The sequence below is a fragment of the Corvus hawaiiensis genome, chromosome 6, assembly GCF_020740725.1.
Source record: "Corvus hawaiiensis isolate bCorHaw1 chromosome 6, bCorHaw1.pri.cur, whole genome shotgun sequence".
Classification (NCBI taxonomy): Eukaryota; Metazoa; Chordata; class Aves; order Passeriformes; family Corvidae; genus Corvus; species Corvus hawaiiensis.
Genome location: NC_063218.1, coordinates 2,258,672 through 2,279,725, shown reverse-complemented (window position 1 = coordinate 2,279,725; position 21,054 = coordinate 2,258,672). Strand labels below are relative to the sequence as shown.

Here is a 21,054-nt window from a genome sequence, read left to right as displayed (position 1 = left end):
GGGATCACTAGGCTTGTGGATTCTCTTGTGCACTAAATTGATCCTTAGAGGATAAATGCTGTAAAGCAGAACTCACCTGACAGGATGGATTTGAAACCCTCTATTATCTACCCCATCTCCTTAAAAAAAAAAAAATCTTTCCAGTCTCAAAATACTCACAGCATCTTTAAAGATGGGTTTTTAATGAGGTGAAAGGGTTTTCCTTTGATATCTGAGTTCACAATTCACACATTCACCTAGTGCCCCACCCTCCTTTGGTGCTTTTATTTGTCATTTGCTGAGTGCCCCTGTCCCATTCCCAACGCAGCTTTCCAAGAACACAAAAGCAGACGCGATGGTCAAGGATCTCTACGTGGAGAACGCGCAGCTGCTGAAGGCTCTGGAGGTGACGGAGCAGCGGCAGAAAACTGCGGAGAGGAAGAATTATTTACTGGAAGAGAAAATTGCCAACCTCAACAGAATAGTGAAGAACTTGGCATCGCCCTCCTTCAGCCCAGTGTCAGAGATAAGGTCATAGCAAAGCTGTTCCGTGCGTCACAGCCCCGTGCACTTTACTGAAATGGGACTATTTCAGCTTCTCACTGCGTTGCCTTCTTTTATTGAATGAGTTTTACTTACAAATGCCTCCCAGGAGAGCTAATTTCCCAACTGGACACTGCCAAATGAGGATTTTGTTGGTTCTCAAACTGGTTTTCTCCTAAGTTTTGCCTAAAGGTAATCATCGCTATGTAAAAAACCCCGAACATTTGTTTTTCTAGGTTAACTTATTTTGATGCCTTGGGTTTCATTTAAAGTCTAAATTCTGAATTTCCTATACTGGATCATCTAGATTGAAGCCAAGGCCTAAAGCAGCAAACTCAAATTATTGAACTGAAAACTTCACAATATTTTCAGCTTTCTAAAATACTTCATGCTCCAAACCTAGAAATGCTGATGGGTCAGTCTTCATCACTGTCAGTAGAAATGTTGAAGGCAAGGCTTTCCTGGTATGGTCTGTGTCCTGTAAACTGATTCTGGCTTCCTAATTATTCATGGGGTTATTCTTCATGGCTGTTTCTCTGCAGAGCTCAGAAAAAGAGGTTTATTTAAAATACATAACTAGACTACTGCCTCCAACTAAGTGGGACAGTATTTCAGCTGAAGAAATTTCCCAGCTAGCAAATAAAGACTTGTTTTTCTTTAAGCTGTGCTGCCAGACAGCTCTGAGTTATAGAGGCCTTACTGGTTTTGTGTATGGAAAGAAGTTATACTAAACCAAGGAAGAATCACTCAACAGAAGCAAAGAGGGGGAGTTTTGTTTATGTGATTTGTAAATTCAGTAAAGCAGTGCAGTGTATTTATTAAACAGCTGGCAGAAGAATGAAGAGGGGCACTTGGATGATTCTCTCAGTGGGATCCTGTTGTTGGAATCCTCACGAACGTGGAGCTTTGCCATGAATGCAGCATCTGCTTTGACCTGAGGAATCGTTTGGAAAAGTCTTGTCTTTTGTGTTAATCCTAGAACAGGATCTGTCATTAATTGTTAAGCAACACATGCAGTGTGGTTATGAAGAACTCAGGGAGTAACAGCCTAAATCAGCTTCCTTCAGCTCTAGATGTGGGTATTAAAGTCAGTAGAGGGAGATAAACACGTTAGGGAAAGCAGGATAAACCAAATTGGATTTGGGGTGAGTATTACCTGGGTGCTCCTTCCCCAACCTGCAGAGGAGCAGCGAGGTTTGCAATGAGAGGTGGTACCTCCTCTGGGATCAGTCGAGGAGGCTGGGAGAATGCAGATTTTTTGGGAACACCTTCTTTACAGAGGGGTTTGGCAGAGCAAGCAGCTGGATAAGAGCCTGTCTGCTCAAGGGTTTGTTGTTAACCATCCCGCTCTCCCTCAGACCAGTTAGACACAATTAAACACTGTAAATCAAACTGGGGACGGGGGCCATGCTGAAATACTTGAAACTGGACCTCTTTAAATACACGTGATTGAGGAGGGGGAGGAAGAGGTGTTTTGTCTCAGAGACCACTGGCAAGGTGATAATTCTGTCAGGAGCCAAAAGTCCTGCAGAAACTGGGGTAACACTGCCTGCAAGCTGTGGAGGACCCTCTGGAAAATGAGTTTGACTGTGGACTGATGTGGCTGTAGAGGATGTTCCCTGTGTCTCTGGGGTTACTTACCGATTTTGGAGGGTTTATGGACTGAATTAGACGCAGGGTGTGACCCTTTCCTCCTTCTTTTCCTCCTCCATTGCTTTGTGCAGGCAACAAAGTGGAAATGGAAATAGAATCATGGAAGAATCATGTCAGAGCATCACACCGTCCTAAATTATTTCACTGCTGTGCTCTTCTAAATGCACGCTGTGGAGATTTCTCCACGTCATCCCAAATTCAAGGATTTACAGATTTTTCAGAGGCTGCAAAAATCTTTTCACAAATTGGAAATGTCTCAGATTGATTGAAATCTCAGGGTTTAAAAAGCTGGAGTAGTGATTTCTTGTTACTTCTGCTATTAATCACCACATGGTCTGAGTTATAATAAATCTCTGTGTGGGTACCAGGGCTGTGTGTTTGCAAAGTGGGAACAGAGCACATCCTAAACCCATTTTGCTGTGGAAATTAGCAAAGTTCCAAAATAATTCCAGGAAGCAAAAGAAATGAAGTTCAGAACTGTATTTGCAAAAAGTATTATTATCTAGTACATTTTAAGGCTACTTCATACCTTGACCTTGATTTACTTCTGTCTGTGACCAAAGTTTAAAAGGAAGGAATGAATATTTCGCTTAAATTATTGTGCAATTACTCTCACATTGCTCAATTGTAAAAGCTGGACTACTTAACTAATTCTTTTAATCTCCTGGCAGTTACCAGGCTTTTATAAACCAAACATACAGTCATTGCTAGAGCACAGCACCAAAAAGGGAGAAGGGCAGAAACAGGGAAATGGGACTTTTGGCTTTTCCTTTTCTCCCCTATCCTACCTTGCTCTACTTCTCTTTCACTAAACTTCAAAAAAACCCAACTTATCTACAGGAGAGAGGAGGAGGAAAATGTCCTATTGGTAAATATTTTTGAGGCAAGCCTCCAGTTTCAGTGGAATATTTGTGTGAATTAATTCTCAGAAGTGCCTTTAGCCTTCCTGTACTGTACTGGCTCGGTTGCTACAGGACAATTCAGGACAATCCCTTCCCAAAGGGAGGGATCCCAGAGAAAGGCAGTGCTGCTTCCAGACGGGTGTCACGTTGTTTCTTAATTCATTGTGTCAGCTCAGAAGAGAAGCAGCTGTTTTGCAAAGTCCAGGCTACTGAAAATAAGCATAGAAACACGTAATTTATGAAGCATTAGCAGCGTTTTGTGCATGAATGTGTCTCCTATGCAGAATAGGCAAAAACCAAAGTATTTAATGTTATTGTTGCAGTCAAAAATCACTGAACTTTTAGGCCTTGTTTTTACAACAGGTCCTGCCATGTCAGATATGAGCTACTTCATTACCAGAAGGTGTTTTAAATGTTTTCATCTCTTACTTTATGAAACACTGTGAAAATAAAGGCACATAGACATTTCAGGTTGGGGGGTTTTGGAAGGGGACTGACCCCAAGTTAAATGTAGGTGTACGAAATTCATGCAGTTGAAGTGCTACTTGTCAATTCAGAATGATTTAAAAGTCTGTATCATGGCACATGCCCCAAGTAGTACTTTAAATACAAGGAAAATGGAATTGTTTGAATTCTGATTGGGGAAAGAAAAGGGATTGTAACATATTTCATTTTAGACAGGTTATGTGTTAGGTACAGCAGGGGGGAACAGTCTGGATCTATCAAGAGTGAAATCCTTTTGTTTACTTCCAGGAAATGCCATCCCTGTCACTCAGGTTTTCCATCATTTACCTGTTCAGTCTCCTGTTTGGTGTCATTTCATGAAAAACTACTTCTGTATAAATGAAAACAAATGTATATTTTTTTTTTCTGTTGAATTTGTTTTGTTCTGGTGTAATATATTGTCCTGAGAACATCATGTAAAACTGAGAGATGAAGCAACTTACACATTATTTATAATGAGCAAAAAAAATACATTAATGTATGATGCATACTTGTGTCTTTTGTTTTTTATCCAACATCAAAATCATAGAATAATTTGGGTTGGGAGGGACCTAAAACCCATCCAGTTCCATTCCCTGCTATGGGCAGGGACACCTTCCACTGTCTCAGGTTGTTCCAAGCCCCGTCCAACCTGGCCTTGCACATTCCAGGGATCCAGGGGCAGCTGCCAGCTTTCTTCCCATGGATGTTGTAAATATTTCAAGTAGTATCTGCAAATTTGTCAGAGGCATACACACTAATAAAAAGGACTGTTTGACAGCTCTGAAAAGCAGTTTCTTCCATTATGAAAGTATGACATTTAGTAAAAAACTGACAGGGAGTGAACACATCTTGGCATATGTTCTGCTGAAGTTGCATCCCTGCTCTTCACCTTTATATGGAAAGTATTGTGGGCTTGTTGCAAGCCTTTCACAGAATCATGGAATGGGAAAGACTGGAGGGGACCACAGTGGGCTCCTGGTCCAACCTCCCTGGTCAAGCACTGCTGTGTCCAGTTCTGGGCTCCTCACAAGAAGACACTGAGGGGCTGGAGCGTGTCCAGAGAAGGGAACGGAGCTGGGGAAGGGGCTGGAGCCCCAGGAGCGGCTGAGGGAGCTGGGAAAGGGGCTCAGCCTGGAGCAAAGGAGGCTCAGGGGGGACCTTGTGGCTCTGCACAAGTCCCTGACAGGAGGGGGCAGCCGGGGGGGTCGGGCTCTGCTCCCAAAGGACAAGAGGAAACGGCCTCAAGCTGTGCTAGGGGAGGTTTGGATTGGATATTAGGGAAAATTTCTCCATGGAAAGGGTTATCAGGTAATGGAAGGGGCTGCCCGGGGAGGTGTTGGAGTGCCCATCCCTGGAGGTGTCCAAGGGAGCACCGGACCGTGGCACTCAGCGCTCCGGGCTGGCCGACGAGGTGGGAATCGGTCACAGGTTGGAATCGATGGTCTGGGAGGGCTTTTCCAACCTAAGCGATTCGGTGGTTCTGCCACTGTGATTTTGTCCCTCTGTTACTCCAGGATCTCTGTTTTTCCGGGATCTCTGTCATTCCGGGAATTCCAGCTATCCCGGCATTTCTGCTCTCCCGGGCTCCCGCCGCTCCCTGAGGGGCCGCGCCCTCCCCGCCGCGCGGGGGCGCTGTGGCCGCGCCCCCTCCCCTGCGCTGCCCCGCGGCCGGCCCGGAGGGCGGCGGCCGCCGCCTTCCCACAACCCCCCGCGCGCCCGCCGCGTCCCCTCAGCGACCCCCGGCCCGGCCCGGTCCCGATCCCGATCCCAACCCCGCTCCTGGTCCCGGCCCGGCCCCCGGGGGCGGCCGGACCCCCCCCCCCCCCCCGCCCTGCGGAGCGTGGAGCGGCGCCGGGCATGCGGGCGGTGGCAGCGGGCCGGGAGGTGGGATGCTGTCGCGGAAGAAGACGCGGACGGAGCTCTCCAAGCCGGGCGAGGTGCAGGGGAAGTACGTGAAGAAGGAGACGAGCCCGCTGCTGCGGAGTGAGTATCGGGGGGACCGGGCGACACCGGCGCGGGGCTCCGGGGGGCGCGGCCCGAGGCCTTTGTGTGCGGCCGGTACGGGTCTGGCGGGCCCTGGAGCTGCGCGGCCTTGGCGGGGTGAGGGGGCCTCATCCCTGTGGGTGTATGTGGGGGTTATTCCTCCCTGTAAATGTGTGTTTAATCATGCTGTGAGCTCTGGGAGATAACAGAGGGAAGTTAAAACTGAAAGGAAGCCCAACTTTCAAAGCGAGCTCTGCATGCGTTGTGCCACCGGGTGCTCAGCGTACCCAAACTTGGTGGGTTTTTGTATTTTCTCGGTCCTGGGTTCCTCCGTTTTAGCAGGCCGGGGTTCAGACAATCTCCAGGCATTGTTTTTACATGAACCGAAGTGATCGTAAGGTCAGGTTGGATGAGGCTTGGAGCAACCTGGGATAGTGGAGGTGTCCCTGTAGCACGGCTTGGAGCTGGGTGAGCTTCGGGGCACCGTTCCAGCCCAAAGCAATCTGCGATTCCGTGATTCCGTGACCCTGCGCTCTTTCCAGAATGGAGTGGTTGTGTTCCCGATCTGGGCGCTGTGGAATGAGATAACTGTCCCGCCAGGCAGTTGCATAAAATCCCTGCGGAAGCAAACGCTCCAGGTCCTAGCCATGACTCAGCCTGGTGAGGTCACCTGGGATGCAGGGATCTTCCCGTGGCTCTGATGCCACAGCCCTGTGCACAAATACACACTGAAAGTGCACTTAGGTTTGGTTTTGTTGGTCTTTGAAGACAACCCGAGACTGAAATGGGTTTGTTTACACAATAAATAATTGGATTGATTGCTGACACCTTCTGGGGTGCACCAGATTTTAACCATAAATTGTAAGAGTTTATTAATAAGGAGTAATTAATAATAGGCATAATCTCATTCTATATGAAAGTTATGATTTGTATTGACTTACCTGGCAGGAAACTACTTATTTATATCATGTTGAAAGTAAAAGTAGGGAGAGGAGGGATGTTTCACTTACTGAAAGGAGGCAGTGAAATTGTAAAGGGGAAAGTGAAATATCTCTGTGATAATTTGAGAACTTAACGTCTATGGAATGACAGCATTTTTCTGGCTGAACTTTGTGACTCTGGGATTAGGGGGGGTAGTGTGAATTCTGTTTCTGTTCTGAATTCCTGTGGGCATTAACATCTTGTCATTCCCAGTTATGGACAGCATTCCCAATGAAGCAGTAACCAGGATATTTGGATTTTCTTGACCCTTCTCATAGAGAGATACGAACCCTGACTGATGTAGCCACAACACAGTGCGGGTGGTTTGGGGTTTTTTTCACTTGTGTGGGTTTTTTTGATGGGTTTGGGGTTGGTTTGTTTGTTGTAGCTGCAGTTCTCCTGGCAGAACTGCTCTGTCCTGGCACCAGTCTGCTGCTGTTGCGGGGTGTGCTGGTTTCTGCTGCACCAGGACACTCTGCAGCATTCCCATCACATTTACATAGGCAGTAGAGGTGCCTTGAGTGTGTTCTGCACGTGAATTTCTCAGTTTCAGGGTGTAAATCACCGTGGCCGCTCAGATACTGTATAGGCAGAATTCTTACTTCTCCTCCATGCTCTCTGTCAGATCTGATGCCTTCATTTATCCGTCACGGTCCGACCATTCCAAGACGAACTGATATCTGCCCTCCCGACTCCACATCCTCTGCCTACCTGCCGGGGGGAGATGGAATTGTTTCCAGGAACCAGAGCTTCCTCCGAACTCCGGTGCAGAGGCCGCCTCACGAAATAATGAGGCGAGAAAGCAACAGACTGTCTGCACCTTCCTACCTTGCCAGGAGTTTGGCTGAGGTCCCGAGGGAATACGGCTCCTCCTCGCAGTCCTTCCTCTCCGAAGCCAGTCCCGGGCTGGAGAACGGCGACGCCGGAGCCCGGGGCTATTACTACGATCATTTCTACGATGCCCAGAGGAGACGTCAGCTGAACGACCGCCTGCACGAGGACTACAGGTATTATGAACACAACAGTGATCTTTTCCAGAGGATGTCCCAGAATCATGGGAGGCACACTTCAGGTAAGGATTCGTTGTTGCTTTTGTTAAAAATACGGTTTTGGTTGAGAGTTCGGGTGCAGAGGTGTGTCTGGATGATCAGGATCGTGTTTGAGGTGTGTAGGACAGAGCTGCTTTTTCATGGCGTTTCTGGGATCTAAATAATTAGAATTGAGAGTTTGATCACACATACCCAGAAAGGAAAAACAGACTTAAACCAGGATTATTTTACTAAGTAAACTGAGTAAGGTCAAGCAAGTTTGGGTTTTTTAATGCCAGGCATATGTACATCTCCTCTGCACATCATTTGCTGGCTAGCAAGGAATTTTATTCATTGAGGGACATCCCCTATTTTCATGCTGTAGAGAATTAACAAACAGCTCTAAATTATATTGCAGCATTATTATTATTATTGTTATTATCATTAAATTTTAACTATCATCTTATTATTTAATTTCATTGTTTGGATTTGACCTCAATAATTAAAATAATTTCCTATAAATAGTAAAAGGGAGGAATGACTGCTTTGTGTAATTAGCAAATTGGCATCTAATTAGTGCTGAAATTGACTTCCTAGTCCTTGCCTCCTTTCCTTTAGCTTTTAAAGTTGTTTGTAAATATGCCTCTTCCCCCCTTACTTTGACTGCAACTTGCCTTTGTTTTCTAAAACAGAACAGCATAAGAAAGAAGAATCCATTAAATATTATTTTTCTGAAATACTTAATTCTGTATTTGATATTACAAAAGCTATGCCCAAGGAGGAGTTTGAAACAAACATTTCAAACCTGTAAATAATGTACCTTCAAGATGAAATTCGTTGTCACTTATAATCTGTAAACAAGATAGCAATTAGTGTCTAATAAAATAAACCTCCTGTCTAGAAAAATAAATCTGCGGGGCAGAACATCAACTTTTAATGCTACTGACCTCGTGTGTGGGATTAGAACCTGTCAGTGCTTTTGTTTTCTTCAGCACAGAAATACTTCCATGAAAAATGGAAACTCCAGCAGGGAAATTCTGAAATGCTGGGGTTTAAGGCCTGCTACTTCAATCCTCCTTTTATTTTGTTAAATGTTAATATATGTGATCTACTTGGATTTTGTGTGCAAACCATCCACCTCTGCCAGTTGATGCTCATCCAACAGTCATTAAACATTTACCTGGTCCAGGTAACAAGCACCTGGTAGTATGTGCTGGGATATTTTAGGGAGGAGAGGCAGGAGGGGAGGATTTCTCAAACCAATCCATCAATTTAACCTTCAGAATTACCACAGTAGCTGTGTCTGCTGAGGAGATTTCCAGAAATGAAGCTGTAGCTTGGAAGTGGAGGTTAATATATCAAATTTTTAAAAGAAGGGCTCCACAGCCATATTTTTCTCAATTGTAGCAACATCTTCCTAAACAGATTTTTTTTTCCTGCTCTTTGTTGACCTGTGCCCTCTTAGCCCTGGAAATCATAAAGAAGCTGCTCCTGTTTGCTTGGTTTTGTCATTCACTCTCATACTTTAACATTTAATAGTTTGAACAAATTCTACACAGGTTTGTGATGGGTGAGTATTTAATGTCATGCACTTGTAGGGAGAGACAAAGGTGAGCCTTTCAACTGCCAATGTTTTCCCTTTCCTCAGTTTTTTTTCATCTCCATATGAACTCTTAAAATCCTCTTTTCCTTTTTCTTAAAGAATTATGTGGCCCAAAAAAAGAAAATTTTAGATTTTGTTACTTCCTTCATCTCACTGTTAAGCTTCTTTTTATTTGAACCTTCCATTGCCTTCAGACCTTCAGTGTTTTCCTTGAGTTACCCAAATCTCTCTGTAATTCCTTGTTTCTTTTTCTTGCATTTCCAGAATACTGAGCCTGTTGCTTTCACTGTCTTTGTCTAAATTAACTTTTTCTTTACACATCCCCATTGGTGTTTCTCTTCATTGAGATAATTGATGGCAAAATTGCCTAATGCCTGCAGTTCCAAATGAAAAGTCTGTTTATTAGCTGGAGTTTGTAAATGCTGCCTTCTCCCCTTTCCCTCCTCTCCCTGCCTCCCTCTAAAGGTCCCCTTGGCCAGTTCTGGTGTGGTGTGGGTGGATTCCCAAGGAGATGTTGCCTGGTGAACACAAGGTGTTCTTGCTTTGATGATATTTCATGGTGGTCACACTGAGATGATTTTTGGGAAGCTGCAGTCTGGAGGTGAAGAAGTGCCTGTGAATTTCAGCTTTCATTCAAAATCAAGATTCTCCTCTTTGTAATTTGGAGAGAAGTTCAAAACGTTCCTACCGAGATCTTCAAAGTGTTCAGCCAGGTCTTTAGGGAAGCCCTGTGGTTTTTCAGCAGTTGATGTTTTAGCAGTGCCATGTCCTTCCATAGGCATTTCTCCTTGAAGTCATGTTTTCTCTCTCATTGTGATTCACTTCTACCATGTCCTCCTTTCCATATTTTCATTAAATTTGTTTCTAATTAGCAATTCAATGCTGCTGATTTTCCTGACCAGTGTTTTCAGTTGAGATACCTCCTAATTTTGTATGTTTAGCTACCTCTGTGGCATTTCTTAGATTTTTAATTTTTTTTTTTTATTAGTGTCCTTTTCAAACTTTTAATTCTAAGAGACTTTACCTGTCTTTCCTCGCCATCTCTTTCCTCTCTTCTAGGTTAAAGTTTTGGGGAGGTCTGTGGTTGAAGTTATACCTACAGTGTAGATTGGAACTAACTTGTAACCAAGACCTCAGAGTTATTTGTACCTGTGTGAGCGGTAAGCTGAAACATTCTTCTGTGTCTTCTGTGAAAATTGCTGAGCTTGAAATCACACTGTAAAGGCACTTTCTGGTGGTGGATTGTGATGAGTTCACTGGGATGTCACAGGAGAAAAACAGTCAACAGAGAATCCAGTGTGCTTTTGGTTCGTCTGTTAAGCTGTACCCCTTAAAAATTGCAAACTTGTTTAATGTAAGAGCAAAATAGATACAAATGATGGCATGAAACCCATTTAGAGCTGAAATAGCACTGGTTTTATTTTTCTGTGTGTACACTTCTCACATTTTTAAACAAATGGCAGTTCCTGCCCTGTTCTTCTTTTGTGCTGATTTTGCAGTAATTTTGCAGCATAATTCTTGAAGCTTTCAGAGTTCTTCCTGTCATTTCCTATTTGTGAGTTTGTGCTTGCTTGGAACACCCCATTCCCACCAACTAAAGAGGTGCTCGTGCTCAGGAAGTTCCTTCAGATGCTCTGGAGTGGGTTAGGAAGGCCTGGGACCTGCAGACCTGTCTAAACAGGACAGTTACTGGAACTTTGTGTTACTTTATTATTACTTACTCCTTCCAAATTAAACAGTTTGTTCATCTTCTCTTCCTGCTCTTCACCCCGCTCTGATGAGGGGAAGGGAGAGGATTTTGGCATCTTCAAAAAAGGCTCTCAAGACAATTGGGCTAATTAAAGACAAATACTGTTTTGTAAGATTTGTTCTCCAGCACTTGGAAATTTGGGTGAAGCCACATGTGGGGAGTTCCTGGGCTCTGAAGTTTCTCTGCCAGCATCAGGGCATTTTCTACCCAAGTGAGGCTTTCTCCTGTGGTTTTACTCTTTCCCCTTTATGCTGGTGATGGGATTTCTCTCCTGTCCTTCTTACCTGAAGAGCTGCCCTTAGCTGGCCTGGAAATCTTTGCTCCAAAGGGCTTGGACTTCTTTCCAGGCAGGGTGCCCTCAGAGTAAAGCCCTTTTACTGAGCTGGGAAAGCACTGACATCACTTCCAGTTCCTTTGTTCCTTCCCAAAGGAACAAACCAAACACAGTTTCCTTGAGTGAAGAACACACTACAGATTATTCTCACTTGTGACTTTATTGGCTTCAATTACATTTTTAAGAGAAAGAACTCCTTGCACTGATAAAGTGCATTGCAATGTGGTGCTCAAAGGTAATTAATTCAAGATCTTAAGTTGTAGATTTTAGAAATGGAAGGAAAATTAAAGCCTCAAATAATTTTAATATTGATATTCCTTAAAAGCAACATCTGAACCAAAAAATACCCCATATTATATTATATTATATTATATTCAGAATTTCCAAATGAGGCTTGACAAGCTCAAAAGAGACATTTTGAAAAGGTTTTACAAATGCATACATTTAAATTAACTGTTGGCGATCCTTGAGGTTTGATAATGCCACTCCAGAGAGTGCTCATCCTTAAGCAGAGGAAAGGAAACATTTGGAAAAAGTGGATAATTTAAGCAACTGTGTTCCTTGGGAAAGCAGGAAGAATGAGGATTTCTGTCTTGTTACAGCTAAAAGAGTGTGTGAGCAAAAAAATCCTGAGAGTTACAATGAACTTGTTCAGTGTATCTTGTGGTAGGGATCATGTCCTCCATGCCAGGAAAACACCAGGTTTTACACTGGATGTTTGTATAAAAACTGTTCAGGTTTTATATTTGGGATACATACATCTGGTGCCAGCCCATAATCCAGGGAATATCCCTGGTGCTTGCAGGAAAATCCTGTGTGCAGCTTTGGGCTGCTGTGAAAATGCTTTAGAGCTCAGACTTTACCTGGAATTTAAATACAGAAAATGTCATTCCTGGCAATTTGCCATGGAAAAGGCAGTGTTCACAGTCCATGGATTTAGGCTGTCTTGGAACTTTCTTCTTTGGGTTATACTTTGGAAAAGGTCACATAGGAATTTACTCTTCCAAGTGTTGTTTGGTCTTATTGTTGATACTTACAGGTATATTTATATATATTAAAAAGTTGATTTTCCTCTTCTCTTACTGTTCAGAACTATAGGAGGAGCTTTTTCTCTTATGTGTGTATCCATTCTCCCACAAAGGAACAGCTGAGATTTATCAGGAAAGCCAACAGACAATTTCTTTTGATCTCTAAAAAAGAATTTTATATGAGAAAATGTCTAAATTGCACTAATTGTTGATTTTCATGCCACACTGGGTTGAAGGCTTTATGGCCCTATCAATATCAACATCTTAAAACTTCCAACACAGAGAATATTCCAATATAATCTGTGATTTAAGGGAAAAATGATAGTTAAAACCATCAGTTTATAAGTCTAGACTTTGATTTCACATTCATGGAACACTGTTCAAAACTGGTAATTTCTACATCTGTATAAATTTATTTTAATGGCTCTGCTATTAGAATGGCTCTGTTATGGTATGGCTCTGCTTCTTCATGTATGAAATCAACGTGGCAAAAGGAATGGAAAAAACATTTATGGCCTGGTGTTACTTTCGTTCTTTGCATCTTGGAAATTAAAAATAAGCTGGCATTGGGAGAATCCATGTGTCAGGAGAACGTGGTGGTGCAGAGGTTGGCACCTCTTCCAGCTGTTGGGAAGCATTAACCTTTACCCCAAGGAGTAAATATAAATATCTATGGATTTGAGGCCAGAATTTCAGGAGGAGGAACTGTAAGAAAAATACAGGGATATGCAGATTTTAACAGTAAACAGAAAAATACGGATTTTTGTTTTTCTCCCCTCAGTCAAGTTTGTGTTCAGATCTGGCAGTGTTGATTTAACAGTCACTATTTACACATCCATGAAATTACAACCCAGAGGTTCAGTTAATTGGGGGAAATCCTGGATCTGTTTATCCCAAGCACTGCATTTTCAAGAAGCTGAAATGTTTGTATTTTGTCAGTGGCATGAAAACCAAACCAGTGCCTCCACTGTAGCAAGGGGCTGAACCAGCTTCCCTGCCCCAGTCCTTCCAAAGGTCAGGAAGCCTCCAGGATGTGTCTTTGGAATTAAGGTCTAGGTTGTTCAATCCTAATTAAAGATGGACACAGCCATCAGCTTCCCTTGATAATGCTGACAAATAGGTAAGTACTGAAACAAGAGGAAATCCTTTAAGGCCAAACAGCTCAGAACATGGCAATGCTGGAAAAAGATTTATGGATGAGGATAAAGCTTTAAAGAAACTCAGGAGGATGTTTTTGAGGGGGGGTTTAATTTATTTTTTATTTATCCAGTTGTTTTGGAGCCTTCCTGTAACTTTATTTTGGATTATTGTTATATTTTGTTAAGAAATAGCTCACCCAGATTTCAGGCTGTCATTTTAGATTAGAGAGACTCTGCGTTTCCCTTCTCTCAAAAAATAACCCCACAAAAATGTTATTCCTGAAAAAAAGAAGGAGGGGGTGTATTCCTGTCAGTAAATGTGTGAGGGGGTGATTTCTGACTTCTAAAAAAGTGGGAAAAGTGACTCCCAAATCCCTTCTGCTGGCTATGGAAAATAGTAACACACAAACTCTGGTGATAATGGGATTGAATAGATCTATTTGGTTGTGGGATGAAAAGATAATTGGAATTGTCTTTAAAACCAGACAGTGTTTAACTGTAGAACTGTTTAACTGTGAGTGACTGGAGGGAATTACTTGAAATGAATTTTAAAAGAGAGTTGAATTTAGCCCAGCACATCCAGGACGTAGCGAATTCCCAGGGATGGAAAGAACCTGCAGAATTCTTGATTATGTCACTTGGTTTTTGTGGTTGGGTGTCTTGGGGGTGGTTTTTATATGAGTTTTCTGTACTTGCTCATCTAGCTTTTATTTCACCCAGCTTCCCGAGTATCCCTAGGAAGGGATGGGAAAGGAGCTGTTTCTGTAGTCACGTCTCACCATCCAGCTGCTAATTTGTAAAAGCTCTCTGTGTGTTACAACAAATCACATAATTCAAAGTGCTACTGAGCAATCTCTTAAATTTAGTGATAGGTAAATCCCAATTGTGCTCTGTTTCCAGGGAAAAGGTGGGAATTTAATCAGCCACTGATTCCTGTCAGCTCTTGTACCCCCAACCCTGCTTGTCTCTCCTCTCTCCTTTTACCTTGTCCTGTTGCTGTTCTTGACTGGTTCACCTGAAAGGCTTTGTTGGGACTCAGTGATTTTTCTGGATGGTTTTCACTTCTGACTTTAACTAGAAAAAGAGCTGTGGGGTTTTTTTTGTTGATAAATGAAGCAGCTGTAATAATTTATTAACAGAAATTAAAATTTCTGTAAATCTTGAACTAACCACTGATCTCCCTTTGTTGTAGGCATCGGGAGAGTTGCTGCTACATCTTTAGGAAACTTAACAAATCATAGTTCTGAAGATTTACCTCTTCCTCCTGGCTGGTCAGTGGACTGGACTATCCGAGGAAGGAAATACTACATAGATCACAACACGAACACAACCCACTGGAGCCACCCTCTGGAGCGGGAGGGGCTCCCGCCGGGCTGGGAGCGCGTGGAGTCCGCGGAATTCGGGGTCTACTACGTGGATCACATCAACAAAAGGGCTCAGTACAAACACCCCTGTGCTCCCAGGTGAGCCTCCCACCTTCCCTGCTCTGCCTGGGTTTCTTTGTCCACTTAGGGCAGTGGAGCTGGGTTTGGATCAAATACAAAAAATCCTTATTTTCAGCTTTGCTGGTTCTCAGTAAGGTTTTTAGAAAAAGTTGGGGGTTTGTCTCATGTTTCTGAAGTTTAGAAGCAGGATATTGCTCCTAAATCTAACAAAGCAGCTCTTCAGCTGTCAGTAAAACATCAGAGTTGCTGAGAACAGAATTGAAATGTAAACTGAAAGGAAGCTTGATCTGATGTTCCTGGAGATGCTCTGAACATGTGAAACATGAATTAAGTCTTGTCTGGAATTAAAATGGATATTTTAGCTACTCATAATTTCAAGGTAAAATAAAATTAATACACACCAAATCCAATATTAATTGTTAATACACACCAAATCTAACAGTTAATTGTTAATATTTAATTAACTGTTAATTTCTCCTGCTCAGTCTATTCTGCGGATACCCAGGAAGAGAAGGTTCTTCAGCTTGTGGCACAAAAGATAAATAAATACATAGGGATACCTTTATATGGAATAACTCTGATCAGCTGCTGCCTGAATACATCTGTTCTAATACATTAGCTGGTGGATTATATGAATCAATACTTTTTAAGAACAGCTCCAGGGCTTTGTTGTGCTCTGGTGAGTGGGGCTGAGGTGAATTCTACCACAACAGCAGCAGCAGGTTGCTCGGTGCGGGCCAGCTGAGGCAACGCCCCGTGTGAGGTTGCACACCAGCCTTTGCACTAATTAATGTCTGTGTAATGTTAATAACTCCATGATTGCAGTGGAGGTGACGCTTGTCCCTGTCCCTTGCAGCGTTCCCCGTTACGATCAGCCGCCCCCCGTGTCCTACCAGCCGCAGCCCGCGGAGAGGAGCCAACCCCTGCTGGTCCCTGCCAACCCCTACCACAGTGCTGAGATCCCTGACTGGCTGCAGGTCTATGCCAGGGCTCCTGTCAAGTGAGATTCTGCCTTTTTTTCTTCTGCATTTCACACTGAAAGTGAAAAAAAATTTGAATTTCCACGACTGACAGTGGAGCTTGTGCAGTATCTGGTTTTTAGCTGCATCAGGGCTGAGGTTGACAGCCTGAGGGAGTTGTACCAAATGTTTACCACATTAATTTGCTTTGTTTCAGGCATTACTTGAAGTGATCACTTCTTGCAGCTCACACAACTTGCAGAAAGCTCTGTCAGAGAGTGAAGGATGTGTTTTGCTTTCAGAGTATTTACAAGAGCAGTACCACGTGCTCAGAAAATATGTGAAACATTTTTAGGGTGTAACTTCCTCATGTCTCTTATATTTCTTTTTTAAACAGCACAGCTTTTCCTTCACCCTTAAGAATTTTAAATCATAGAATCATGAAATGGTTTGGGTGGGAAGGGAAGTTAAAAAACATCCCATTCCAACTCCTGCCATGGGCAGGGACACCTCCCACTATCCCACGGTGCTCCAAGCCCTGGCCAACCTGGCCTGGAACATTCCAGGGATCCAGGGGCAGCCACAGCTGCTCTGGGCACCCTGTGCCGGGGCCTCCCCACCCTCACAGGGAACAATTTCTTCCTGATAGCCAACCTGAATTTATAAAGCCATTCCCCTTGTCCTTCCCTCCATCCCTGGTCCAAAGTCCCTTTCCAGCTCCCTTGGAGCCCCTTTAGGCCCTGGAAGGGCAAATACACGCTGACATCTATATTTCTATTCCTATATTTCTGTTCAAGAAATTGAATTAAAAACTAAGTGGTAATAAAAAGTCATTTTGTCACATAAACTGCTACAGGAACAGGGAGTTTCCTCCAAAAAAAAGGTTTGAGTCAGCATAAACAAATGAGATTTTCTAATGGGTGCAAGCTCTGCAGAACAGTTACACTGAATAGAAAGCAATAAAACCCCAAATATGGTTTAATAATTATTAAATCATGTACTATTTGTAGGGAGAATATGGGGAAACTCAGTTTTACAGCAGCGAGGCCAGTCTGGAATTGCAAATTCAGGCTGAGATGTGACTCCCACTAAAAAAATTTCCCTATTTTTATTACCTGCTTCTAGTAACTACAGTTTGAATGAGTTTTATTACTTCTTGTGACTGCTGGGTTTCCCAGCAGCCCATAAAGATCTAAATTGCCCTAAAATCCCCCAGTTCACTGAGGCTCCACACTTAGTTCCTGTAGCCTGTAGGATTTGTTCCCTAGAAATACTTCCAGTTTTTGCCTGCAGCTGCATTTTTTTATTTAGCTCTTTGGCACATCCAGACAATGTAATTTTAAATAGTTCAGTCTGTGTTGTGTGGATTCTTTCGGATATTTGTCTTCAAACTTGAGAAACAAATATAAGACAAACAATTACTCAGGGATTTCTTTCTATCAAGTAGGCTGAGACAAGGTTTTAATTATCAGCAGAGTTTTGCACTGAAATAATTTGGTTTATTTTCTTACGGTTTCTTACTTACCCCTGGCACTGTAAATCCATGTAGCTGTAAAGCCCAGTTGTTTTTGTTGAGAAAAGTAGATCATTATGGCAAAAATAGGGAATATTAGGGGTTTTTCCAACAAATTTCTCTAGAGGAAAAGAATTAGGGTTAGAAAAAGCTTAATAGAGAGTCCAGTAAGTGTTAGCCAAAATAGTCCCTACTTTATAGGGAAAAATTCCTGGCTGGGAGGATGAAGAGGCCCTGGCACAGGGTGCCCAGAGCAGCTGGGGCTGCCCCTGGATCCCTGGAAGTGTCCAAGGCCAGGCTGGACATTGGGGCTTGGAGCAACCTGGGACAGTGGGAAGTGTCCCTGCCCATGGCAGGGGTGGCACTGGATGGGCTTTGAGGTCCCTTCCAGCCCAAACCTGTCCAGTATCAAGGAATTTTTGCTCCCTTGAGGAATCCTTTTCCCCTCTCCTGGCATCTCTGGGGTTTTGTTTGGAGAGCCCAAGTGCAGCTCTCGGAGTCTCACGCTGCCGTCAAGACTCCAAACTTGATCTTAACCCTTGGCTCAACTCTCAAATGGGATCTTTCTCCCTCTTCAGGTATCCCAATCTGGGAGCTGTTCCCACGGTGGCATGAGGGTGAGGACCCCAAAATTCCTTCCTTGCAGAGATCACATGGTTCAGGTTCTTCCCCACCTCTTTTGGAGCTGGGATCCGAAGGCAGGACTTTGTTCTTCCAGCCCTACCCAACTGTAGGCTGTCGAGATTCAGGGCAAATCAGCGTCTCTTGTGTTGACACCGTCCTGGTTTGTATTAAATCCTTGGTATCCACTGGGAAAAGCCCAGGGCATGGGATATTCTGGCTGCCTGCTCTGTTCTAGTAACCTCCTGTTTCTCAGCCAGGGGTTTATTTGGCTCCTCATGACTGGGAAAGGAGAGAGAGGGAAAGGTGTTGTTCCTGTGATCTCAACAATCCCAAGGTGCTCCCAAAGGTGGCTGTACCTGGAAACCTTCAAACCCCTCTTTGTCAATACAGAGCTCAAACTCCAAACAGCTGCAATTTGTTATTTCTCTTTTTTTGGGGGAGAAAACTGATTTTAGCAGTGCAGCCCTGTCAGGATTAGGGATAACTTCAGTACAGCAGCTGTTCTTTAGGAAGTTTATAGAAGCTGTGCTCAGTTTTAGTTAAATTCTTAAAATTCCTCAGAGCCTCTTTGGAAGTCACCTGCACGTCCTGGTGCTTCTGTGATGCCTCTGGAATGTGACCTTTCAGTGGGGAATGCAGTTTATTTCCATAAATTCACTGGTATTTCAGCTTCAGCCTTCACTCAGGTGAATCCATCTTCTCCTGTGCCTCAGCTGCACCAAATAATTCCATTATTCCATGAGTTTCTCCTGTTCTGTAATAATCAGAGCAGTCAGCTCCCTATTTCCAAGCTAAGGAAATCAGATTGTGAGTGGATTGTAATGAGGGAAAAGCAGGAAAGGAGGGTGGAACCACATCAGGGCTTGCATTAAATATTTATTGTAGATTATTGCTGCTAATTAACCAAGAGGGGTTAATTGGAGAGGTTAAGCAGCCAAGAACACTCGTTACAGCTGGATTGGGAACAGTTGGTTGGGAGGGAAGGCTGGCACTGTCCCCATCCCCTGGGAGGTACCTGCTGAGCTGCTGGAAGAATTCACTTTTCTGTGTTACTCCGATTTTAACAGATGTTTTACGGTAAATGTTCCAGGTGTCTTGTGAATGGAATTGCTGTTCAATGCTTCCAAAATGCATTTCCATAGAATTCCAGAATGGTTTGGGTTGGAAGGGGCCTTAAAAACCATCCCATCCCACCCCTTCCACTATCCCAGGCTGCTCCAAACTCCATCCAACCTGGCTTTGGACACTGCCAGGGATCCAGGGGCAGCCCCAGCTGCTCTGGGCACCCTGGGCCAGGGCCTGCCCACCCTCCCAGCCAGGAATTCCCAATTCCCAATCTCCCATCCATCCCTGCCCTCTGGCACTGGGAAGCCATTCCCTGGCTCCTGTCCCTTCATCCCTTGTCCCCAGTCCCTCTCCAGCTCTCCTGGAGCCCCTTCAGGCCCTGCAAGGGGCTCCGATCCCTCCTTGGAGCCGTCTCCTCTCCAGGTGAACACCCCCAGCTCCCCCAGGCCGTGTTTTCCTCTGGTTTATTCTGGTCAGTTAAGGGGATCTCCTGTATTCCTGGAGGTTTTTGGTGTGTTAGCTGGGACTGTGCCATTTCCCTGTGATGTTTCTCCAGCTCATTTCCACTCCCAACTCCTCATTTTTGTGTCAACCACGTAAACCAGGCTAATTCAGATTTGCTCAAGAACCAGCCTGGAGAAACCTCTCTGCTCTCCCCCCAGGTACGACCACATCCTGAAGTGGGAGCTGTTCCAGCTGGCCGACCTGGACACGTACCAGGGGATGCTGAAGCTGCTGTTCATGAAGGAGCTGGAGCGCATCGTGAAGCTGTACGAGGCCTACAGGCAGGCGCTGCTCACCGAGCTGGAGCACCGGCAGCAGCGGCAGCAGTGGTACGCGCAGCAGCACGGCACCAACTACTGAGCTCCAGCCAGCTCTGACAGGTTCTTCTCACACCCACAAACAAACTCTCAAAGGAAAAGTGCTTTTGTTGAAAAGGCAGCTTATTTTTGTTGACGTTGCACCTTTGTTATTATCCTCTTGAATATTTTTCTACATTTATTATGTGTTGTTTATAAAAGTGGAAATTGTTTGTTAATCTTTTTTTTCCGTACCGGGAGTAGTTTGTTATCCTGAGAAACCAGCAGTTTGATGGGTCCCCTGATCCTTGATCTCTTTCCTACCAGCCAGCTGCAGTATTAAAAGCTGGCTATGTATTTTTTAAGGGCAATAGATGCAACTGTCATGTCCTGGCTTCCAAACGTTGTCCAAATCCAGATGCCTCGTTCGGGGTATTTCCCTTGGGATTTGGGATCCCTCTCCTGAGAGAGCTCTGCTCTTTGTTTACAGCTTTAATGTACAGAACACCAACCCTGGGCCTGTTCAGTCCCACCAGGAGCTGATTTCACCCTTCGGATCCGAGCGCTTCACTGAAGTGAAGCCTGAGTTGCCTTATTTTTTACTTTAGCTCATTAGTACTCCAGACTTACTCCTAATTTTCACACAGATTACTCAGAGGGGGAACACCTGTACCTTCCTAAAGACCAAGATCTCTAAGCAGAGTGGTTTTGATCCTGCATTTCCCAAAATCTGACCCGCTCCAGTGGAAAGGCAGTAGCTTTGTCTGACCCACTGTGCCACCCCACGGGGAAAATCAGGGATGTAACAGCAATTACTGTTTTTTTAATGAGCTTTTGTCTTAAAGCTCCTCACTTGGGGAAAATAAATTGTCCGGTTACCCTCTCCAGTAATTTCATTTGGTTCATTAATTGTCCTGATATGTTATTTATGGGTTCTTTTCAGTGCAATAAACACTGCAGACAAAAAAGTACATTTCTTGTAAATCCTATTAATTCAATAAAAATCATTTTGTTCGATGAACCAAGGGTTGTGTGACTGAGTTTGTGGCCTCTTAAAACATCAAATAAACCATTCTTACAAGCAGTAAAAGCCACATGGGCTTGAGACAATCAAAGCTCTTGGTGCCACCAAGCTCTGGGTCTGTCAGTGGGTGAATTACCCTCAAAACACCAACTCTGAAATCCCAAATCAAACCAAAAACAAAAAATCCCAGAGGAGAAGCTCTTGCCTGGCAAGTG

The 21,054-nt window shown here is 44.0% G+C and overlaps 2 protein-coding genes across 7 annotated transcripts in view; both read left to right on the top strand.

Moving 5' to 3' along the window:
• Positions 1–4,069, top strand: part of NIN (ninein) — a 60,927-nt gene extending 56,858 nt beyond the window's left edge. For all 6 annotated transcript variants that reach the window (XM_048306933.1, XM_048306935.1, XM_048306936.1 and 3 more), the window contains one exon: positions 308–4,069. In XM_048306933.1, coding sequence (XP_048162890.1) covers positions 308–517 — 210 coding nt within the window. In that variant the 3' untranslated portion in view covers positions 518–4,069. The remainder of the gene's footprint in view (positions 1–307) is intronic.
• Positions 4,070–5,386: 1,317 nt separating this feature from the next.
• Positions 5,387–20,836, top strand: SAV1 (salvador family WW domain containing protein 1). Its single transcript, XM_048306012.1, has 5 exons — positions 5,387–5,546; positions 7,153–7,599; positions 14,602–14,872; positions 15,711–15,854; positions 19,678–20,836. The coding sequence occupies exons 1-5, from the start codon at positions 5,453–5,455 to the stop codon at positions 19,877–19,879; spliced, it is 1,158 nt and encodes a 385-aa protein (XP_048161969.1). The 5' UTR covers positions 5,387–5,452; the 3' UTR covers positions 19,880–20,836.
• Positions 20,837–21,054: the final 218 nt, after the last annotated feature.

Excerpts from the sequence above, each read along its gene's own strand:
- SAV1 (XM_048306012.1), top strand. The coding sequence starts at position 5,453 with ATGCTGTCGCGGAAGAAGACGCGGACGGAGCTCTCCAAGCCGGGCGAG. Across the intron at positions 7,600-14,601 it reads TCATGGGAGGCACACTTCAG|GCATCGGGAGAGTTGCTGCT; the intron begins GTAAGGATTCGT and ends CCTTTGTTGTAG. Across the intron at positions 14,873-15,710 it reads AAACACCCCTGTGCTCCCAG|CGTTCCCCGTTACGATCAGC; the intron begins GTGAGCCTCCCA and ends TGTCCCTTGCAG.